The sequence below is a fragment of the Acomys minous genome (assembly GCF_964271855.1).
Source record: "Acomys minous genome assembly, chromosome: 15".
NCBI classification, from domain to species: domain Eukaryota; kingdom Metazoa; phylum Chordata; class Mammalia; order Rodentia; family Muridae; genus Acomys; species Acomys minous.
In genome coordinates, this window is record NC_140497.1 from 100,182,027 (window position 1) to 100,201,728 (window position 19,702).

Sequence of the window (19,702 nt, forward strand, 5' to 3'; positions counted from 1 at the left end):
TGTATGTAATAAATAAATATAATAAAGAAAGCCGAGAAAAAAATCTACCTACTTCACCGGGCTGTTGTGGGGTGACAGCTCTTGCATTTATTTATTTATTTATTCATTCGTTCATTCATTCATTCGTTTATTTGTTTGTTTGGAAAGCACCCGCAGGCACAAGAAAAAAGTTGCCATTACTCGGAACTGACACTGTCCTACGCAGCCGCCGCCCGCGCCGAGCCGTCTGGGATCGCTCACGGCGACGGCGGGAGGCCGGGGAGCGAGGCTGCTGCGCACCTTAGGCGGCGCCGCCGTCTCCGCAGAGGCACTAGCCCGGCACTTCCCGCGCTCCGCCTCAGCGCCGGCTGCGCCTGCGCGGGCTGCGAAGGCGGGAAACCCGAGGCGAGCTCCGCGCGCGCGCGCCCCCTGCCGGAGCCAACCGCCCGGCCCTGGCGTCCTCTCCCCAAGCCCGCGCCCCCCAGTCTCCCGCAGCCGCGGGCGCGCGGATTGTTGGGGCCCCCCGTTCCCGCAGGGGGCGGGGCTAGGGCGCCGAAGGGTTGGCGAGAAGGCGGGGCCAGGACGTGGCCACACCCATCGCCGGTCATTTGACGCCCTCACCCTCCGACTCTCCACCGTTAGCCAATCACCAACCTCCCTCTACCAACCGTCAACCAATGGGCTGCGCGGTCCGGCTGCTTCCGGCTCTGCGCCGGATTCGCCTCGTCCCCTGGGCTCCCTGCGACGGGCGGGGCTCGGGGTGGCGGGCGTCGGCCTCGGTGACGCGCGGCGGGCTGGGGGCCAATAGGGGGCGGGATCTGAGATGATAGACGGGTCCAGCGACCAGTGGCGAGGCGCCGGCCGTACTTCCCGTCGGGGACAGAGTGTAATATGGCGAAGACCTACGATTACCTGTTCAAGCTGCTGCTCATCGGGGACTCGGGGGTGGGGAAGACCTGTGTCCTGTTCCGCTTCTCCGAGGACGCCTTCAACTCCACGTTCATCTCCACCATAGGTAGCGGGGCCTTGGGGCGGTCGGGGATCCGGGCTGGGCGCGCCCCTGTGGGGCTGGGCTGAGGGATCGACTCAGGATCCACCCGGGCCGAGGATCCGGGAGGGTAGCGGGGCCTGAGGGAGAACCGCAGCGGTCTCCGCCTTCCCCCTCGGCAGCCCGGGCCGTGGCGGGACGCCGGGGCCCGAGGTGCAGACGGGGATTCGCGGGCTGCTGTCTGAGGAAGAGCCTGCCCTGGGCTGGGGTCCCGGCGCCTGTCAACTCTCTGTGGCTTCAAGGCAGCCCTTGAGACTGTTCTTCTGGAGAGATCCCTCTCCCACGAAAGTGGAAACTGAGGCATGGAGGTGACACTTGGCGTCGTGCATCGTTTCCTATATGGCAGGCTCGGCCTGTGCATTGTCAGACTCTGTAGTGTTCTTCGTGTTGGGTGCTGTGTCGCTGGAGGAGGAATTTGAAACTGAGGGAGGGTGTGGCACGCACTGAAGGTCACGGTCTACAGGTGTCAGGGATGAGATTTGAACCCAGGTGTGTCCGACCCCAAAATTCAAGGCCCAGCTGTCTCAGAGAGGTGTCAGATTAAACCGTCAAGGGACCAGCACCACGGAAGTCAGGATTTCAACCCAAAGCTCTCCCTGAGGAGTGGTGACAGCACCTGTCATCCCGGTGGGAATACAAGATTAAAAGTTTCAATGAAAAGCTAAGCTCAGCTATACCTGCTGCCACCCTGACAGGACTCCACCTGTCACTTTCTGAGCCGCTTTTCCCCAGGGCTGCCTCATGTGCAGTTGAACAGAATTGCCTTGTGATGGCCCCAGTCCTGACGTCAAAAATGGTGCTAACCATGCTCCCTGCCATGAATAGTCACGGCCCGCATCAAGACCTTTCCTGGAAGTAAGTCCCGTCAAGCCTAGAAGCTATATGGCCCTGGACCAAGAGAATGGTCACTGGGCCTGGCTTATCCCTAGTCAGGATGCAGTTCCGTTGTTGGAACCCTGGGGAACACCAGTAGTGACAGCAGGAGGGTCAGGAGTTCAAGGTCATCCTTGGCTACACAGTGTGTTCAAGGCTAGTCTGGACTCCATGAGACCCTGGAAAGAAGAGAATTTAGATGATTTCTGTGTAATGACAACTAAGTTATGTTGTCTCTGTGTTCTGACCATCATGTGCTAGCGCTGTCCAAGCTCTCCTTCCCAGCTGGCCCTCTGAAAACAGTCACCTGTCAGGTGTCAAGTGCAGGGGGATTGAACAGAAAGTCATCAGACCTGGATTCCAGGTGCTGTGCATCCTAGAGCAAGCCCTAGCCCTCTCTGATCCGGGTTTATTTACAGTAGATGTGGCGCTGTCTGTGTTGGCTGGTGCCCTGGGTGGTTGAGGATCAGATCTGTGCAACCAGTGAAGGCGTCAGTCTGGAGGAAGCAGATGGTTCAGGCTCCTCTGAGCACAGGTGCATCTCAAAGCGTCTCCCCTCCCCCACCAAACATCCCGCTTTGGAGTCACCCTCAGGTGAGGACAAAGCAGGAAGTGACAATAGCTGCGTGCCCGCAGGCTCTGGCTTACTCGCTACACAGACCTCAGTTTCCCGTGGTCTTCGGCAGACACTTCTAGTCAACGCCAACATGGTGATATTGGTTCAGGGATGGTTCTCATTTGCTTTGGCGTGTTTGTGTGTGCACAAGTGTGTTCCTGTGTGCATGCCGGAGGCTGCAGGCTGACAGGAGGCAGTTGCTCCTAAGGCTCTCTCCACCTCGCTTCTTTGCTGCTGCAGTTATTCTATTGGGAGAGAACATCGTGCTACTGTACATGTGTGGGTCACAGGACAGCTGTGGGGTCTGTCTTTCCTTCCCCCATGTGGTCCCAGGAACTGAGCGCAGGCTGTCAGGCTTTACCCACTGAGCCATCTTTGCTGGGGCTCTCCCAGCAAAGTGGCGAGACTGGCTGGTCAGCAAGCCCTGGGACCATTTTTTCTGTCTCATGGGGCTGGGATTGTAAGTTCCTGCACCACGCTCAGGTGCTTGGGGTCAAACTCAAGTCCATGCCCCTAACCCTCTTTTGGTTTGTTTCTTTAAGACAGGCTAGCTATGTAACCAGCCTGTCCTGGGACTCAAGGAAATCCTCCTGCCTCTGTCTCCCAAGTTCTGGAATTACAGATATGAGCCACCATGTGCCACTGGTTTTATTACATTTAGTGTGCGTGTGTGTGCATATGTCGAAGTCAAAAGACAACTTGTAGGAGTCAGTTTTCTCCTTCCACCATGTGGGACCCCGGAATTGAACTCAGGTCTTCAGACTTGGCAGCAAGCACCTTTATCTGCTGAGCCATCTCGCTGGCCAGTATTGCTTCTTTTACATCTCATATGATCAGGTTTTCTTCTTGAAGTACTGCGGATGGATTCCAGGGCCTCACGTCACACAGGTCAGCCACATCTGACCACTGACCGTCTCCATCTGGCTGGTTTAGAATTTACCAGAAAGCCCGCTCTGCCCTTCAGGAGACTGGCCTCCTCCTTTGCAGTGAGGTGGGTGTGACTGTCAAGATCACCCAAGGAGGTGGAGGTGGCATTTGAACCCAGGAGCCCTCCTTCCCTATCAGCATCTCATTCCACAGACCTTTGTCTTCTAGGAAAGTTGCTCTCCTTGACCTTGAAGCTGTAGCCTCATAATTCTGAAGCCGTGTAAACTTTACAGTTTGTAATTCAACTCATACATTAATAAAAACCAGGAGGGTTCTAGGCCTCAGCAAGACGCATGGCCAGGGCTGGCTACGCAGTGACCCTGGACTTGTGTGAGTTGCTGAGCATGTGTGACATATTGGGGAGTGTCTCTGGAAGAGCCTGCACCAGCTGCTTAGTCCTAAAATCCTGCAGGAAGGTCCAGGCACACTGGCAGCCAGCAGCCTCACTGTGTTCGTGTTGGACAGGACTCAGTGCTGTGTGCTTTCCGGGAGCTGTGCCTGTGTGATGGGCTGTTTTCCACAGCCCTGTGAATTATTTGTGGTGGGAACTGCCCTGCAGCACCCTGAAATCAGTTCTTAAGCCAGCCTCAGAGCCTGGCCACTTCCTCAGACACTGAAGCTGGTAATCTGACCATCTTTTTGTTGTTTGAGATGGGGCCTCGAAGGTAGCTAAAGATGGCCATGAGCTCCTAATCCCCCTGCCTCCATCTCCAGAGTTCTGGTGTTCCTGGGGTATACCTGCACACCCAGTGTATTGGGTGCTGGGGAAAGATCCCAGGATATTGCTGATGAACAGTCTACCAGTCAACTCCTGCTCAAAAAACTTTGTTGTTGTTGTTGTTGTTTTGAGACAAGATTTCTCTGTGTGTAGCCCTGGCTATCCTGGACTCTCTTTGTAGACCAGGCTGGCCTCGAACAGAGATCCGCCTGCCTCTTCTTCCCAAGTGCTGAGATCAAAGGCCTGTACCCCACTGCCTGGACTGATTTTTTTTAATGTTAATCACATTCATTTGTGTGTGGGTGCACATGTGGAGGTCAGGGGGCAACTTGGCCTTCTGTCACGATCAAGCTCCGGCTATGTGACAAGTGTCTTTATCCCCTGAGCCATCTCACTGGGTCCGAGAGAGAGAGAGAGAGAGAGAGAGAGAGTAAGTACACATGTACACAGCTTGTAGGGTTGGTTTTCTTTTTCTTTTTTTTATAAAGATTTATTTATTTATTATGCATTCAGTATTCTGCCTGCATGTACACCTGAACTCCGGAAGAAGGCACCAGATCTCATTATAGATGGTTGTGAGCCACCATGTGGTTGCTGGGAATTGAACTCATGACCTCCGGAAGAGCAGACAGTACTCTTAACCACTGAGCCAACTCTCCAGCCCTAGGGTTGGTTTTCTATTTTCACTGTGTAGATCCTGGGAATTGAACTTAAGTCACTGAGTTTCCTAAGCTGCTGTGGTGCTGTCCTCTGAGTGTAAAAACCACCCCCTCCTTGCTTCTCTTTCTCTCTCCTTCTCCGCCACCCCTACCCCCTACGCGTCCATGGCTTGTCTTACATTCATACCTGGCTCCCAGCTTCCTTAGACGTGGCATGGGGAGGCTCAGCAGACCTTCGCCTGTACTTTCTGCTGTTCCCTCCTGCGCCTCCCTCCCTGCACACAGTAGTTCTGCTCCCACTTCACATGGCCGCGCTGTGTGCAATTGTACGTGGTGTGTGAGGCTGGGTGGGCGCACTCCATGTAGCTCTCGGTGACCCCATGACCCATGCTCCTGTAGCGAAGTCCTCGTGGTTCACCTCCCAGGGCATGCGTGGATTTGGTCCTGTGGTCTGTTGTTAGAACTTGAATAGACACCTGTCCCTGTTTCCAGGAAAGTTCATGAAACTGTGAGATCCTGTCTAAAAACAGAAAAAAGTGCAGGCCAATGAGATGGCTCAAGCAACCCTGACGATCTGAATTCAATTCCTGGGACCCACCTGGTGGAGAAAGAGAATGCTGCCTTCTAAAGTGCATCCCCACCCCACCCCACCCCAAAAAATAAGTTAGAAAAAACCTATGAGTGCCCTGTGTGGTGGTGCATGCCTCTAATCCCAGCACTCAGGAGGCAGAGCCAGGTGGATCTCTGTGGGTCTAAGAGAGTTCCAGGACAGCCACACAGAGAAACCCTGTCTCAAAAAAACCAATAATCTATGGAATATATTCAGGGCTCCTGTGTAAACACCTATCGTAGTCTGAAAGGAATTTGAGCATCAGCAGGCTTGAGTGGAGGTGGAGGGTCCTGAGCATCTCTCTCGCACATCATGGGATGGGGGTGTGTGCTGTGTCTAATGTGGAGTGGTAATGGTGGGGGAAGTTCCCCACAAAGCCATTTTGAACAACTATTTGAGCAGGAGAGAGGTACCAGGTAGCTGAAGAAGCAGGGACCATTCCAGAAGAGGGAAGAGCAGGTATGAAAGCCCCAAGGATACTTGGGATGTGCAGGGAACTGCCAGGGGACCAGCATGGCCACACAGAGGGCCGGTGTATTGCTCACTCTCCTGTTGCTGTGAAAAGACACCATAACTAAGGTGTCTCCTATAAGAGAAAACGTTTAGTTGGGGCTTGCTTACAGTTTCAAAGGTTTGGTCTATTATGGCAAGGAGCATGGCGGCAGGCATGGCGCTGAAGCAGTAGCTGAGAGAGAGAGACTGGGTGAGGGGTGGGCTGTGGAAGCCTCAGAGCCCACCCCCAGTGGCAACAAGACACACCTCTCAATCCTTCTAATCCTTTCAAACACTTTCACTCTTTGGTGACCAAGCATTCAAATACATGGGCCTTTGGGGGCCAGTGGCATGTTGGCCCCAGAAATCAACTCGAATCCAGTCATTAGGCTTAGCAGCAAGCCCCTTTATCTGCTGAGCTGTCTTGTCAGCCCTTAATTAAAAACAAACAAACCATTAAAAACAAACCTTTAGCCTGCTGTGGTGGCACATGCCTTTAATCCCAGCACTCAGGAGGCAGAGGCAGGCGGATCGCTGTGAGTCCGAGGCCAGCCTGGTCTACAAAGCGGGTCCAGGACAGTCAAGGCTACATAGAGAGACCCTGTCTCAAAAAAAACAAAAAACAAAAAAACCCAACAACCCAAAACCTTTACCCTAACTGACATCCCATTGGTCCACCCACTTAAAGCACACAGCTCAGCACCTTTTGGTGTGCTTTCAGTTGTACATCCATCACCATAATAAATTTCAGAATGTCTCCTTGTGCCAAAAAGAAACGCCAGCATCCTCATGCCCCAGCCAGGCAACCCCAGGCACAGTCCTGTCTCTGGACACTAGTCACTCAGTGTGTGCCCTTTTCTGTCTGGCGTCTCTTGCTCAGCGTTGTGGTTTTGAGGCTCCTCTACAGTGTGAGTTCTCCGTTCAGTTCAATGACTAAGCAGTACCCACCATAGCGATGGTCCATTGCTGGTCTTTCTGCCTGTAGGTGGGCCCCCGGAAGCAATTGAGCTGAGGCCACCTTGTTCGATTTTAGTGTTTGTTGCTGTTGAGACCTGAGATCACATAGGTTGGCCGAGGATTCACTGTGTAGCTGACCTTGACTTCCTGATCTTTCTGCCTCTGCTTCCCAAAGTGCTGGGATTATAGCCGGCTGTCAGCACACCTGGCTTCCTCCTGCACAGATGACTGTCCAGCCCCTGTCACAGCCCCGCCCCAGTGTCACCTCCTAAGACCCCTTCCTGATGTTGCCACCTCACTGTCGGTGTCCCCTCTGGCACACGCTGTTCCTTCTGTGCCTCCTTTCCTAGCCTTGGGCTTTACTTGCATACCATCCATAGCGAGGCCTGAGGTCCAGCCAGAGCCGCAGGGAGACGGCAGTGTGGGGGACCGTGCCAGGCACAGGGCACCCCGGTGGTGGAGGCAGGAGGATCAGCAGTTCCTGGTTGCCTGTGCCGTCATGAGATTGTGTCTCAGATATAACTGTCAGTAAGTAAGTAACTGAACGTGTGACTGGCAAGGGAGAGAGGCTGTGGCCCGTTGGCATGGCAGCCCAGCTGCTGGCTGTTTGGTGTTCGGACTCGGCCTGGCGAAGTCTCTAGGGAGCTCGCTGTGAGGCTGGGTTGCATGGTAGGAAGGCGGGGCTGGCATGAGGCAGGCCTGGCCCCCAGCTCCAGTGGCCTTGCCCACCTTCCAGCTTCCATCCATCTAGAAGCTTCCAGTTGTTGGTAGAGAGGACTCTGAACTCCTGAGGACGCAGCTGCTGCTCCACAGGCCGCTGCCCCCTCAGCAGCCAGACTGGCAGCCCAGGGGCGTCACCTGGCTTTGTTAACTCCTTTTATTGTTATTTTTCTTTCAGGAATTGACTTTAAAATTAGGACCATAGAGCTGGATGGCAAGAGGATTAAGCTACAGATATGGTGAGTGCCCGTAGCCCTGTAGCATGGCCCTGCCCTGGGCTCAACATGTGGAGCAGAGCTGTTGGTGCCCTCTGCCCATACACATTGATCTCCTCTTTTTTTGAAACAGACTTTCTGTGTAGCCCTGGTTCACTATGTGTGTAGATCAGGCTGGCCTCAAACTCGTTGAGATGGGCTTGCCTCTGCCACCTGAGTGCTGAGGTGATAGGTGTATGCCACACACCTGGTTTTTGCAGTAATGAGGTGACCTCAGGCCCCCATGCATGCTAGGCAAGCATTCTACCAATTGAGTAAAATTCCTTGGTACAACAGTCCTTTTCCTCAGAAGATCCCAGAGTTTTATACCCAGCCCAGACAGCCATGCTCTGCTGACCGCTGGGGCCTAATTGTTGTGTTAGGGGACACGTGTGGGGAAGAGCTTCCATGTCCAGTGAGTTCAGTGTCCCAGGGTGCACAAGGATCACATTGAACCTGGAGAGAACCCTCCATGTCCAGAGGGGGGTGCAGAGACAGCAGAGATAGGGAAAATATTTCCAGAAGATTCCATATGCCAGGGAGGCACAGAGACAGCAGAGATAGGGAAAATACTTCCAGAAGATTCCATATGTGGGAGTGGGCAGGATCCCAGCATATAAGCCATAGCCCCTGTCACCAGCTCGGGCTGGTGGCTCTGCCCTCCCAAGAAGCTTGGGGAGTAGTGGAGGTGGTAGTGTAAGACACCTGGGCTGTGAATCTCCTCTGTCCCTTTTGTTGTGACATCTCACCATGTAGCCCAAGCTAACCTGGGACTTCAGCCTTTAGCCTCAGCTTCCCAGGCTCTGGGATGACACGTGTGCACCACCACACCCATCTGGGAGTTTCCTCTGAGCCCATGGCCTCACCCCAAATTTTAAAGGCCTCATACCACTTCCTGTTTTCTCCCCTGAGGAGAGCCCAGGCCTCACTTCCTGGTGTGTGGACCTGAAACCCACAAACAACCTTAAATCTAAGGCCAGACCCAGTGGCCAGAGGTACTTACACTCCTCAGCCCTGGGGGTGACCTTGGCAGCCAAGGTCACGTTGGGAAGTGTGAGCATCTAGGGCCCCATCACTGGAGTGGACTTGGGGGAAACGCAGCATGCTGAGGAGCTGTGAGCAAACAGATCCAAGTAACATCAAAGAACGTGCTCCAGTGGGACACCTGTCATCCCAGCCCTCAAGAGGCAGCAACAGGAGGGTCACTGCAAGCTCTAGGCCAGTCTGACCTACATGGTGAGAACCTGTGTCAGAACCAAACACTCAGCCAGCCAGCTCCCCCTCCCCTGTGGCATGCTCACACGAGCCATCACCCGGCTAGTCAGCATCTCTGGGGGAGCCTCCAGGGTGCCCTGGCCTCTAGCTCATCATCACCCCCTGGCCTGACTTCAGACCCTGAGCTGGAGGAAGGAGAATCCTTGTCAAGGCTTGATCATCAGTCGTGGCCCCATGGTGAGGTACAGAAGTCCTGCACTTCCAACACAGTGGCCACGCGGCAGCCTTTGTGCCCAAGTCCAAAGTGACACTGTCCCCGCAAGCCGAGCCTCCTGCCCAGGCTCCTCCCTTTTCACCTCGCCCCTCAGCATCCTCAGCCAAGGGGGAGTCACTAGAAGGCTGGGCTGCGATTCACATTCTTCACCATGTGTGTCCCCTGTAAGTGCCACCAGCAAGTCATCTCAGAACTAAAAATAGCATTAAAATGAGAGCTTTTAGGCTAGGAACAGTGCTCGGTGACAGAGCACTTGCACACACAGACGCTGAATCCCATCCCCCATGCCACAGTAAGACAAGATCAAAGCCAATCTGTCAGCCAGAGGCTAAGCAGGTGAAGGTGCCTTCTGCTAAGCCTGATGACCTGGGTTCAGTCCCCAGGACCCAAGCCACAGGAGGAGAAAACCAGCTCCTGCGAGTTACTCTATATGTGTGCTGCGACACTCACAAACAATCAAACTAAATAGCGTACAACTCAGACTTGCCACTAGACCCTTTTTTGTGTGACTTGGATGTCCAGAGTTCGTCACTTTCCTCCCAGCCCTAAGGATGGACCTAGGACCATGTATGCACTAGGCAGACACTGGACTGCCAGGCACACCTGTCCTTATTTTACTCTGTGACAGTCCTGCCTAGGGTCCCCGGTGACCGCATGACAGGCAGGCATGTAGCTCTGTAAGACTCCTGTTTGTAAAGCACACACCACACACCCTGTGTGCCTGGTACTGGTCCAGACATGACCGCACTCACTCAGGCACCACCTCCTTCATGGATGACAGAGCTAACATCGGAGCTGTAGCCCTGTCCTCAGCATCAACTGCAGGGACCCCAGGACAATACCTGGAAGCCAATATGTGGAAGGACAGCGGGGACACAATCCAGTGGAGCATTTGTGGCTGGACCACACCTCCAGCCAGGGCACTTGGAAGAGCTTCACCCTGTGATTCCACAGTCCCCTGCTGTGTGGTCACAGGAACCGAGTAGCGCTGCTTGAGGGGTCGGGGGAGAAGTGCAGCAGGCTATGGATGTCACTAAGACCCTTCTTATTTTTTCCTAGGGACACAGCTGGCCAGGAGCGGTTTCGGACGATCACGACAGCCTACTACAGGGGCGCCATGGTACTGACTTTGTCATTGTTTCTGTTTCTTTCAAAGTGGAGACAAGTGGTAGTATTAAGGCCGCTATAGTTGACTTTGTTTTGTTTCATCTTGTTAAAACAGTCCCAAAATAGTCGCAGTTGGTGCGCATCTTCAATCCCAGCACTTGGGAGGCAGAGGCAGGTGGATAGCTATGAGTTTGAGGCCAGCCTGGTCTACAAAGTGAGTCCAGGACAGCCAAGCCTACACAGAGAAACCCTGTCTCAAAAAACAAACGAACAAACAACAGACCCAAAATACAGCCCAACCTGTCCTGGGACTCAAAAATCCTTCTGCCAGCCAGGTGTGGTGGCTCCCACCTATAATCCCAGCACTCGGGAGGCAGAGGCAGGCAGATCACTGTGAGTTTGAGGTGAGTCTGGGACAGCTAAGGCTACACAGAGAAACCTTGTCTCAGAAAAACCAAAAAAAAAAAAAAAAAAAAAAAATCCTTTGCCTCAACTTCCCAAATGCTGGAATGGTAGGTGTGTACCATGCACCCAGGTTGTTTTATGCATTCTAAAAAGTGTGTGTGTGTGTGTGTGTGTTCATGTATGCATGTACATGAGTGTGGAAATCAGTGGTTAGCTCACCCTCCAACATTGTTTCTTGAGTGCTTCTCATTGGCTTGGAACTTGCCAGGTAGCCGAGGGTCAGCCTGCCTCTGCCTCCCCAGTATGGAGATTGTAGTGCATGCAACACCGTGTGAGTTCTGGGCATCAAAGTCAGTTTATGTCATAAGCACTTTACAGATGTGAGCTATCTCCTCAGCCCCCTTTTTGGCTTGGTTTTCAGACAAGGCTTTCTGTGCAACCCAGGCTAGCCCAGAACTCACTATGTAGCCCAGGCTAGCCAGGAACTCCCAAGTCTTCGCCTTAGTCTCCCCAGGCCAGCATATCACAGGCATGTGCCAGCACACCTGGCCAAGCCTCGTGTCTTGTGGAGCCTATGTTCCAGCTCCTTAGGCAACCCAGGACCCCAGTGGCTTTAAAGAGGTCAGTGTTCCCTTGTGGGCTCGCCGGAACGTCATCCCCACATGCATCACTGCCCCAGCCTTCGACCCGTGCAGGGATGAGTGGAGCACCAGCAAGCCCATCCTCCAGGAGAGGACACACCCCGGCCCGCCTCCCAACGCTGAGAAGGGCCACGTGGGCCACACCAGTGCCCTAGAATTTGCTGGAACACCTTGAGGGCTAGCTAGACTTACTTGGGATTAGCATTCCATCTTGCACCTGGGCCTGCACTGGCAAACTTAACCCACATACTTTCCCAGTGGAGATGGAGGAGGCAGCGGAAAAGGATGGGTTCTTTCCCGCCCCCCTCTCCCGCCTGGCCAGGTCCTGCTTGTGTGAGACTATGTAAAACAGGGCGTGGAGAAGCAATCCCAGTCCTGACCAGAACCCTGCCTCACACTCCAGCTCCACCTCCTCTCTGAGAAAGTAGAACAGGCTGCTGTAAACAACAAATGCCTCCAGAGTCCTATGCTCCCTGTCAGCAGGGCCCAGAGACCCCAGTTCCTCCCAGCAGGGTGTCTACACTGAGGACAGTGTGTGTCTCAGTCCTTGCACAGACCTGATGCCTGAGAGCTCATGGGGACACCTGAGGAGCCTGGGAGCGACGGGCATGAATGGCAACGTTAAATTAAGTATTTAGAGTGTCCCAGGAAGGGCAGCCAACATGGGAAATTCAATCCTGTGGGCTGCAACCTTAGCATCCTCGTTAAAACTCACCTGTTTGGCCCCTCGAGGGCACTGGGGTCCAAGGATACCTCTGCCCTCTGGAGAGAGCTGTTTGGACGTCTCTGAGAGGCCCCCCACACACAGCGCCCTCAGCGTTAGTCTGGCATCTCCCTGGATCATGGCCAGGACCCTGCGTACAGGTGTGGATGTGAGCATGCTCTGAAGTCAGGACCCTGAGGCGTGGCTGTCCAGCCTGCCTGAGTTCACACACGCACTTATGGTGGGCCTCAAGCCAGCACCAAGATGGTGGCAGCGTCCTTCAGTGTTGTCTGCTCTATTGAAACATGTTCTCACTGTGTAGCTTATGCTGGCCTGAAACTTCTAGTCCTTCTGCCTCGGCCTCCGGAGTATGCAGTGAGGCCTGTACCACCATGTTTACAGGGTGCTGGGGCGGGGTGGGGGGGGGGGGTGCCGCCGCGGGGCTTTGTGCATTCTAGGCAAATGCTCTTCAACTGCACTTCATCCTAGTCCAAACAGGTGTCACTGTAGCCTGGCTGGCCTGGAACTCACTGTGTAGATAGCTTGGTTTTGAACTCGTAGAGACCCGCCTGACCACCCCTCTCTTGAGTGTCGCTACTGAAGGGGTGCGCCACCACGCCCCAGCTGACTGTTCTCTTGGCGCTGACTCTGGGCCTCAGACTTGTGTCAGCCTCTGCTTCAACCTCCTTCCTGAGTGCTGCAGTGACAGTTGGTAACAGCCTGCACGGACAGCTCATGTTACCCGGTGTTTCTTGGGTGCTGGTTCCACTCAGTGCTGGGAGTGGAACCCAGACCCTCACACACAGCTGCCATTGAGCTGTGCCCCTGCTGACTGTGGGTGGCCTTAGAGATGGGGTGCTGCGTTCTGCACAAGACTGTACTGTGCCTGTAATGGATGCCTGAAGGAGAGGAGCAAGCAGGGCCTGAGCTGATGATGAGCCTGGAAGCCCAGTGTGCTTGGTCCTGTGTGGGCTAGTGATGGTGCCCCCAAGTGAACCATTCGCCACATAGGAAATCTTGGACGATACCAGACTCCTGCAAATTGCCTTTGATCTGTGTGTGTGTGTGTGTGAGAGTGTGTGTGTATGAGGGGGGGAGGGGAGGAGGAAGGGGGATGGGGAGGGAGAGAGAGACAGACAGACAGACAGACAAACATGGGGTTAGGTGGGGGAAGTAGCCTCCTGAGTGTCAGGATTCAGGTTTGAGCCAGCACTCAGGTCTCATGACTTCTATCTTAATCAAAAAGCTGTTTCCCCTTTCTACAGTAGCAATGAGGCAGTAGACACAGGCCGGGCTGAGGGTGCTTTCTGGAACTCCTGAGCCTGTGTACTTTGTCAGGTGTCCTCTCACATTCCTTAGGCATCCTGGTCTCTTCTGGAAAGCAGATCTAGCCTGGCGCGGTGCCTCACGCCTAGAATCCCAGCACTTGGGAGGCAGAGGCAGGCGGATCTCTGAGTTTGAGGCCAGCCTGGTCTACAAAGCAAGTCCAGGACAGTCAAGGCTACACAGAGAAACCCTGTCTTGAAAAATCAAGAAACAAACAAACAAACAGAAATCAGATTTAGGCTCGAAGTCACTGAAAGGCACATGGGGTCAAGCACAGTGGGGTCCTGACCCTCCAGGGGAAGGACTTGAGCGCACACCCCAGCGTCCAGTTCCTACCTGCTGAAAGCCTAGCACATTCTAGACATGATGCCAGGTCCTGAAGAGGCATAGGGAGCCAGCAAGGCTCGTGACAGGGTGGCAAGGTCTAGCTTGGGAGTCGGGTCACCATGGTGATGGGAAAGGTGACAACTGACAGGCTGGCCACGCCCACTCCTGCTGGGTGCCCCTCAAAGCTCATGTCCCTTTCTCTCCCCACCCAGGGTATCATGCTGGTCTACGACATTACCAATGAGAAGTCCTTCGACAACATCCGGAATTGGATTCGGAACATTGAGGAGGTGAGGAGACCTTTGTGCTTCCTCTCCTGGGGCTGTGCCTCAGAGCTAGGGACATGGGGGACAGGTGGAAAGACAGGGATAGACCCAAGACACCTGCTGCCCACTCAAAATCATCATTGGCCCAGGACCTACACAGTGATGTCTAGCTGATCGTGTGGTGGGTTCTGCTTGAGGTCACATGAGCTTTTGGCTCTTTATAGAGAAAGAAGGTTCTGGAGCAGCAGGCATGTGACAAACACCTTAAGCTGCAGCGCAACGTGCTGTGAGCCTGCCCAGGTCCATGTTCAGGTCAACAGCTACTCACAGAAAGAGACCCTGACCGGTGAAGGGACAAGGAGGCAGGCAGCCCGGGCTCCCCTCCCGAAGCCACTTTGTCCTCTGTCCAGTTGCTCAGGTGCTAGCCACGCCCATCCGCTTCTTGGCCAGCTCCACCTGTGTTCCTGATGACTAAGCAGGTGGGGCATCGGGTCTAGGGCGTCAAGGACGTCACCCATCTATAAGGCCCACAAAGGAGTGCCTGTCACTGTGGACCCTGGACTGGTGGGCACCCAGGCCAGGCTGAGAGGCAAACCTTTCGGTTATGAGCAGCTGTGTTGGGCTTGTGGAAGTGCCAGGCCTTGCCCTGCCGTAGAACCCATCTTGGTCCAAAGAGGGGTACCCTGAGTGGTCCTCTGGTGGACGGGAGGTGTGGCAGAGAGTGGAGAAGTGAGTTCCCTCAGCACGGCTGCTTTCTGACGCTCTCTCCTGGGAAGCACGGCCCCTTCTGCAGAGAGTTGCGCTGGGGCTGACGACAGAGCCATTTCTAGGAAAGCAGTCAGAGCTGAGCCAGGCCTGGGTGCTAGCCAAGAGCTTAGCAAGGAGCTTGGGCTGCTCTAGGCACAGCCTTGTGCCTGGAGAGAGGAGAGAGGAGAGAGTTGAAAGATCCAAGCAGGCACTGGGCTTACCCTGGCAACTTGCTCAGTGGACAAAGCACTTGCCACCAAGCCCGATGTCCTCATTGTAATTCCTCGAACCCACATAGTGGAGGGAGACGGCTGACTGCAAGTTGTCCTCCACATGGCGTGCTGCCTGTGCCATGGTGTGCGCGCGCATGTGCACACAGCAGCTAGGGATGGTATGGGGTAAGGTGTCTGGTGCCTGCTCTGGGAGTCATGGCCCTGGAGCCTGGTGACCGTGGCCCATGGAAGCTATTTGCACTGTCAAGAAGGGGTCAACAGCTAGGGGCGTGAGCTGCTTAGCCACCGAGCACCACATTTACCCTGACCTGCCCCGTTCTCCTCAGCACGCCTCTGCAGATGTGGAGAAGATGATCCTGGGCAATAAGTGTGATGTGAACGACAAGAGACAGGTGTCCAAGGAGCGGGGAGAAAAGGTGGGTGCCAGGGGGACCCATGTGATCGTGTACAGCTTGGGGTGCCCCTTCCTAGTCTTTTGAGCAGAGGGTGACATGCCATCCTGGCTGGAGGAGAGACCCTTGTGGGGCGATAACTCTGGGCAGGACAGAGGCTGCTCATGGCTAACAGAATCAGCAATGAGCTCTGATCATGTCACCAGAGGCCAGGCACAGAGGGCGCCACAGCAGGGAGCAGAGCTCCCTCGGGCCACCTCTGCCCTCCTCCCCTCAGCTCTGTCCCCACTTGCTACAGTACCATCACACAACAAAGGTGATGCCTGTCACCTGGCCTGGCCTATCACTACTTGACTTTGGTACCAGCCTCGCCCCAGTTTCCATTCCTCAGGATCAGATGGGAGTCCACTGTGTTCATGTGACCCCTCTGTTGCAGCTGGCACTCGACTATGGGATCAAGTTCATGGAGACCAGTGCGAAGGCCAACATCAATGTGGAGAACGTGAGTCCGGGCTGCTGCTGGGGCCTCTGCAGGGCGCCCTCTGCCGGGCACTCGGGGCACGTTCTCCCTGGCCCTCAGCAGCTGAGGGAAACTGAAGCTCAGATTTCAGCCAACCCACTGCGTAGGCCCAGCTTGGTTCCTCTCCGCCATCCCGTTAATTCACAGCCCTAGTGGGGAACCAGGTCCTGGTGCTGTGCCCCGATCCTCACCCTGTCCCTGAAGCAGTGCCAGCCTGGCACCTGGCCCTCAACTTCTCCCATATGGCCCTAGTGACCCTCAGAAACAGACCTGCAGAAAGCCACCTCTAATTGCAGCTCTCAGGAGGCTGAGTCAGGATTGTCGAGACCAACCTAAGCTACACATCAAGACCATATTGGGGGGGAGGGCAGGCAAAAACCTAAATTGTCCACATCACCCCACAAGATACCCAGAGGACAGTGGCCAAGACCCTTGTCCCATTCACTGGCCTTCACCTCAATTCCTCCCATAAGTCACCTGGCGTGCCCTCCGCAGCCCTTGCTGCATTCTCCTCCCTTTCCTGCAATCAAATTCTTCTTCCCCTGTCTAGGCCAGGCCAGCCCACCTCGTACCACCCATGGCCAACCCTTCCGTGCCCCTCTCCCCTGGCACCACTTTCCAGTTCACCAATACTACTACCTCAGAATGTCCCCTCCATGGGTCCTGGAATTTACAGCTGTTTTTTTGAGAGTGGGGAAGCCAGGCTTGGTGGTGACACCTACTGTCCCTGTACTTTGGAGGCGGAGTCAGGGGAAACGGGAGATGAAGGTCATCCTGAGCTACAGGAGTGTTAAGGCCAGCCTGGGCTAAAAGAGAACCTCTGTAAAATAAAAGAGGGGGGGACTGGCATGGACAGGACTCAGCCAGGGATAGCTACTCCTTCTAGACCTTTCTGAACCAGTTAACCACTGAATACCTTTGGGCAAATCACATGGTCTGCGCACCTCCGTGTCACCAAGGACCCACTGAGTATAATGCCTGCTCACAGTCAGGGCCACACAGCAGGCCTCTGTCCCAAGGCACACACGACGGAGGGTGACAGCTGGGGCCTACCTGGAGCCCTCACCTCCAGCCAAGCACATCTCGCCACTAGAGGGCTCTGACTGCCTGCTCTTTCCACAGGCGTTTTTCACTCTCGCCAGGGATATCAAAGCAAAAATGGACAAAAAATTGGTGAGTCCGAGTCCTTCTTAGGTCTCCACACGGGGTTCTGTAAGATGCAGCCATGCTTGACTAGGGCAGCACATCACTCCCAGGCCAGTCATCCTACCCTGTGTGTCTGTGTCTTTGTGAGTGTGTGTGTGCGGGCTGACTCTTACAAGTTGTTCTCTGACCTGCACATACTCTCACACACATAAATAAGTAAATGTAATTTTTAAAAGCTTTCTTGATAGGAAAGATTAGAGTTTGGGTCCTGCGTCTCTAGCAGCAGGTGGCCCTCGGCACCACTGGGGCACCAGAGGCAGACAGCTCTGAGCTGGGGCCCTAAGGGACACTGTCTCCATAATAGACACTAGGAATGTTCAGCATAGATGGATGGGTAGACGGACGGAAAGAGGTGGGGAGGAAGGAAGAGCGCAGGAGAGAGAAGGATGGTTTGTACCACTGGGGGATACCACTGGCTCAGTGTAGAGCGCTTCACCAGCATCCATGAGGTCCTCAGTTCAATACCCGGTGGCTGCAAGGAACAGAAAAGTGTGTGGAGGGGTGTGTGGGTGTCGGTGGGGGGGTGTGGGTGTCAGGTGGGGTATGTGGGTATCGATGGGGGAAGGGTGAAGGCCTGGGGAGTTGTGGAAAGTAAATGAAACCATCAGGAAACTGCGGGGAGCTCTTGGAAAAGGGTGCATGATTATGCGGGTGAATGGCCACGAGAGTCTGAGTGGATGTGATCAGTGGCCGGCGAGTGTAGGGGAGGACGGGCTGCGTAGTGGGCAGTCAGAGGACTGTGTGGGCAGCAAGTGAGCGCGCTCAGGTGATGCTCATGGTGGGCTTAGTAGGGAACAGCTGAGTGGCAGGAGGAGGGGAGATGCTGCCTGGCTGGCCGTGGGTGACGGGGTCTGTGGTAATAGATCCTGAATAATTAGTTGGATGGTGCTGGACAGACTGTGTGACTGACAGCTGCCCGCGGTTGGTAGGTGGTGCCAACAACCCTCAGTAAGTAACAAAGCAAACTTGTGACTTCAGGAAGGGAACAGCCCCCAGGGGAGCAGCCATGGGGTCAAGATCACAGTGGAGCAGCAGAAGAGGACCAGCTTCTTCCGGTGCAGTCTCCTGTGAAGACGAGCGCTGCCCATCCTGAGCCTGGCTCAGCCCAGCTGACTGTGTCTGCCCCGGGCAAGCCTCCACCTCAGCTGCTCGGATACGGCCGCCCGGACACAATTGAGAAATTGATTATTTTAGTAACCATCTGATCTTTTCCACCTTCAGAGATGGAACGAGTTAGAATTTTGCTGTTTTTCCTGTGTCATCTGCCAGTCAGGCCTATCCGTCCCCTTGTCGCATTGCCACAGATGGAGAGGTTGGGTGGGGGCACGGCAGCTGCCATCTCCAGCCTTCTGTCCCTGTCCCTCCACTACAGAAGTGAGGCCAGTGGCACTGTCCAGGCTGCCTGGCCCCGTGCTCTGAGCACTGTCACCAGGGCCACTGAGGGCGAAGCCTGACCCCCGCCTTCACCTGTTCTCAGTTTTGGACAAGTGACAACGAACCATGCCCACCATCTCCTTACGTGTCAAACCAAAGGGAAGCATAAACTAAGGAAAACCCACACAGAGGATTTTGGAAGAAGTGGACAGCTCTCATGGCCAGCGCAGAATGGGAGCCTTCAGTCAGCACTGAGGGGACATTGTACCCACAGCAGGTGACCCCAGTATCACCGCCACTCACCCACGACCCACTGTCATTGGGCCACCTGCCTCAGTGGCACCAAAACCGCTTCCCTGCTCTTCTCGTCTTCTGCCTGGCTCTACTCGGAAGTTCCTTTTCTAGCTAAGATGATTTTTTATTTTTCCAGATTCCTAACATGAAATGATTCCGTCTTTGATTTTCTAGCAGCATACCCGGGAGATGGGGAACCAGCGTGACTGCCCTGCCCCCATAGGGGCACCTGGTCCCTGAGACCCGGACAGGCATTCCGTGGCACAGCGCCACCCTGCAGCCTTTACCCGGTTGTGTTCTGACAGCTCTGTCCTCCTGGAGAGACTGATTGGGACAAGATGGCCTGGTGGGAGGGGTGTCGTCTGGGAGTACCTTTCTTTTTACTCTAACCCTTCCCAAGCTGCTGTCAGTCCAAGCTGTCAGCACCGGATTCTCTCCCTTTTTTGAAATTAAAACCAACGTACCAGCAGTAGTCGCCTGCCCTCCCCTGGAGTCTAATGTACCTTGTTTACACTGACCAGTACACTCAGAAAAACATTAAAGTGAATTCAAGAAGAAGCAGCCCTGCCCACCCAGCACCCACAGTGGCAGCGGCAGCTTCAATGCCTTTTAGTAGAAGTGGCCTGCGGCCTGGAGAGATGGCTCCGCAGTTGAGCACTTGCAGCTCTCCCAAAGGACCCAGCAGCCATCTACTGCTGGCATCTGCTCAGCAGGGGGCACTTGAGGATCCCGTCCCCCACCTGTGCTGGAATTTTGGCTGGCGTGGTCTCTTGTTCCTGCAGTCACAGCAGCTGTGAGGTACTTGCAACCCTGTCAGGT

The 19,702-nt window shown here is 54.7% G+C and overlaps 1 protein-coding gene across 1 annotated transcript; it reads left to right on the plus strand.

The window, feature by feature from the left end:
- Positions 1-835: 835 nt before the first annotated feature.
- On the plus strand, positions 836-19,355 carry RAB8A (RAB8A, member RAS oncogene family). Its single transcript, XM_084759250.1, has 8 exons — positions 836-994; positions 7,778-7,838; positions 10,402-10,462; positions 14,064-14,141; positions 15,424-15,513; positions 15,926-15,991; positions 17,132-17,182; positions 18,194-19,355. Exons 1-8 carry the CDS (start codon positions 871-873, stop codon positions 18,284-18,286), a joined length of 624 nt encoding a protein of 207 aa, XP_084615376.1. The 5' UTR covers positions 836-870; the 3' UTR covers positions 18,287-19,355.
- The last annotated feature ends 347 nt before the right edge of the window (positions 19,356-19,702 follow it).

Bases quoted from the DNA above. Each gene is read 5' to 3' on its own strand.
- RAB8A (XM_084759250.1), top strand. From the start codon at position 871: ATGGCGAAGACCTACGATTACCTGTTCAAGCTGCTGCTCATCGGGGAC. The intron at 10,463-14,063 runs GTACTGACTTTG...CTCCCCACCCAG, and splicing joins CCTACTACAGGGGCGCCATG to GGTATCATGCTGGTCTACGA. The intron at 15,514-15,925 runs GTGGGTGCCAGG...CCTCTGTTGCAG, and splicing joins CCAAGGAGCGGGGAGAAAAG to CTGGCACTCGACTATGGGAT.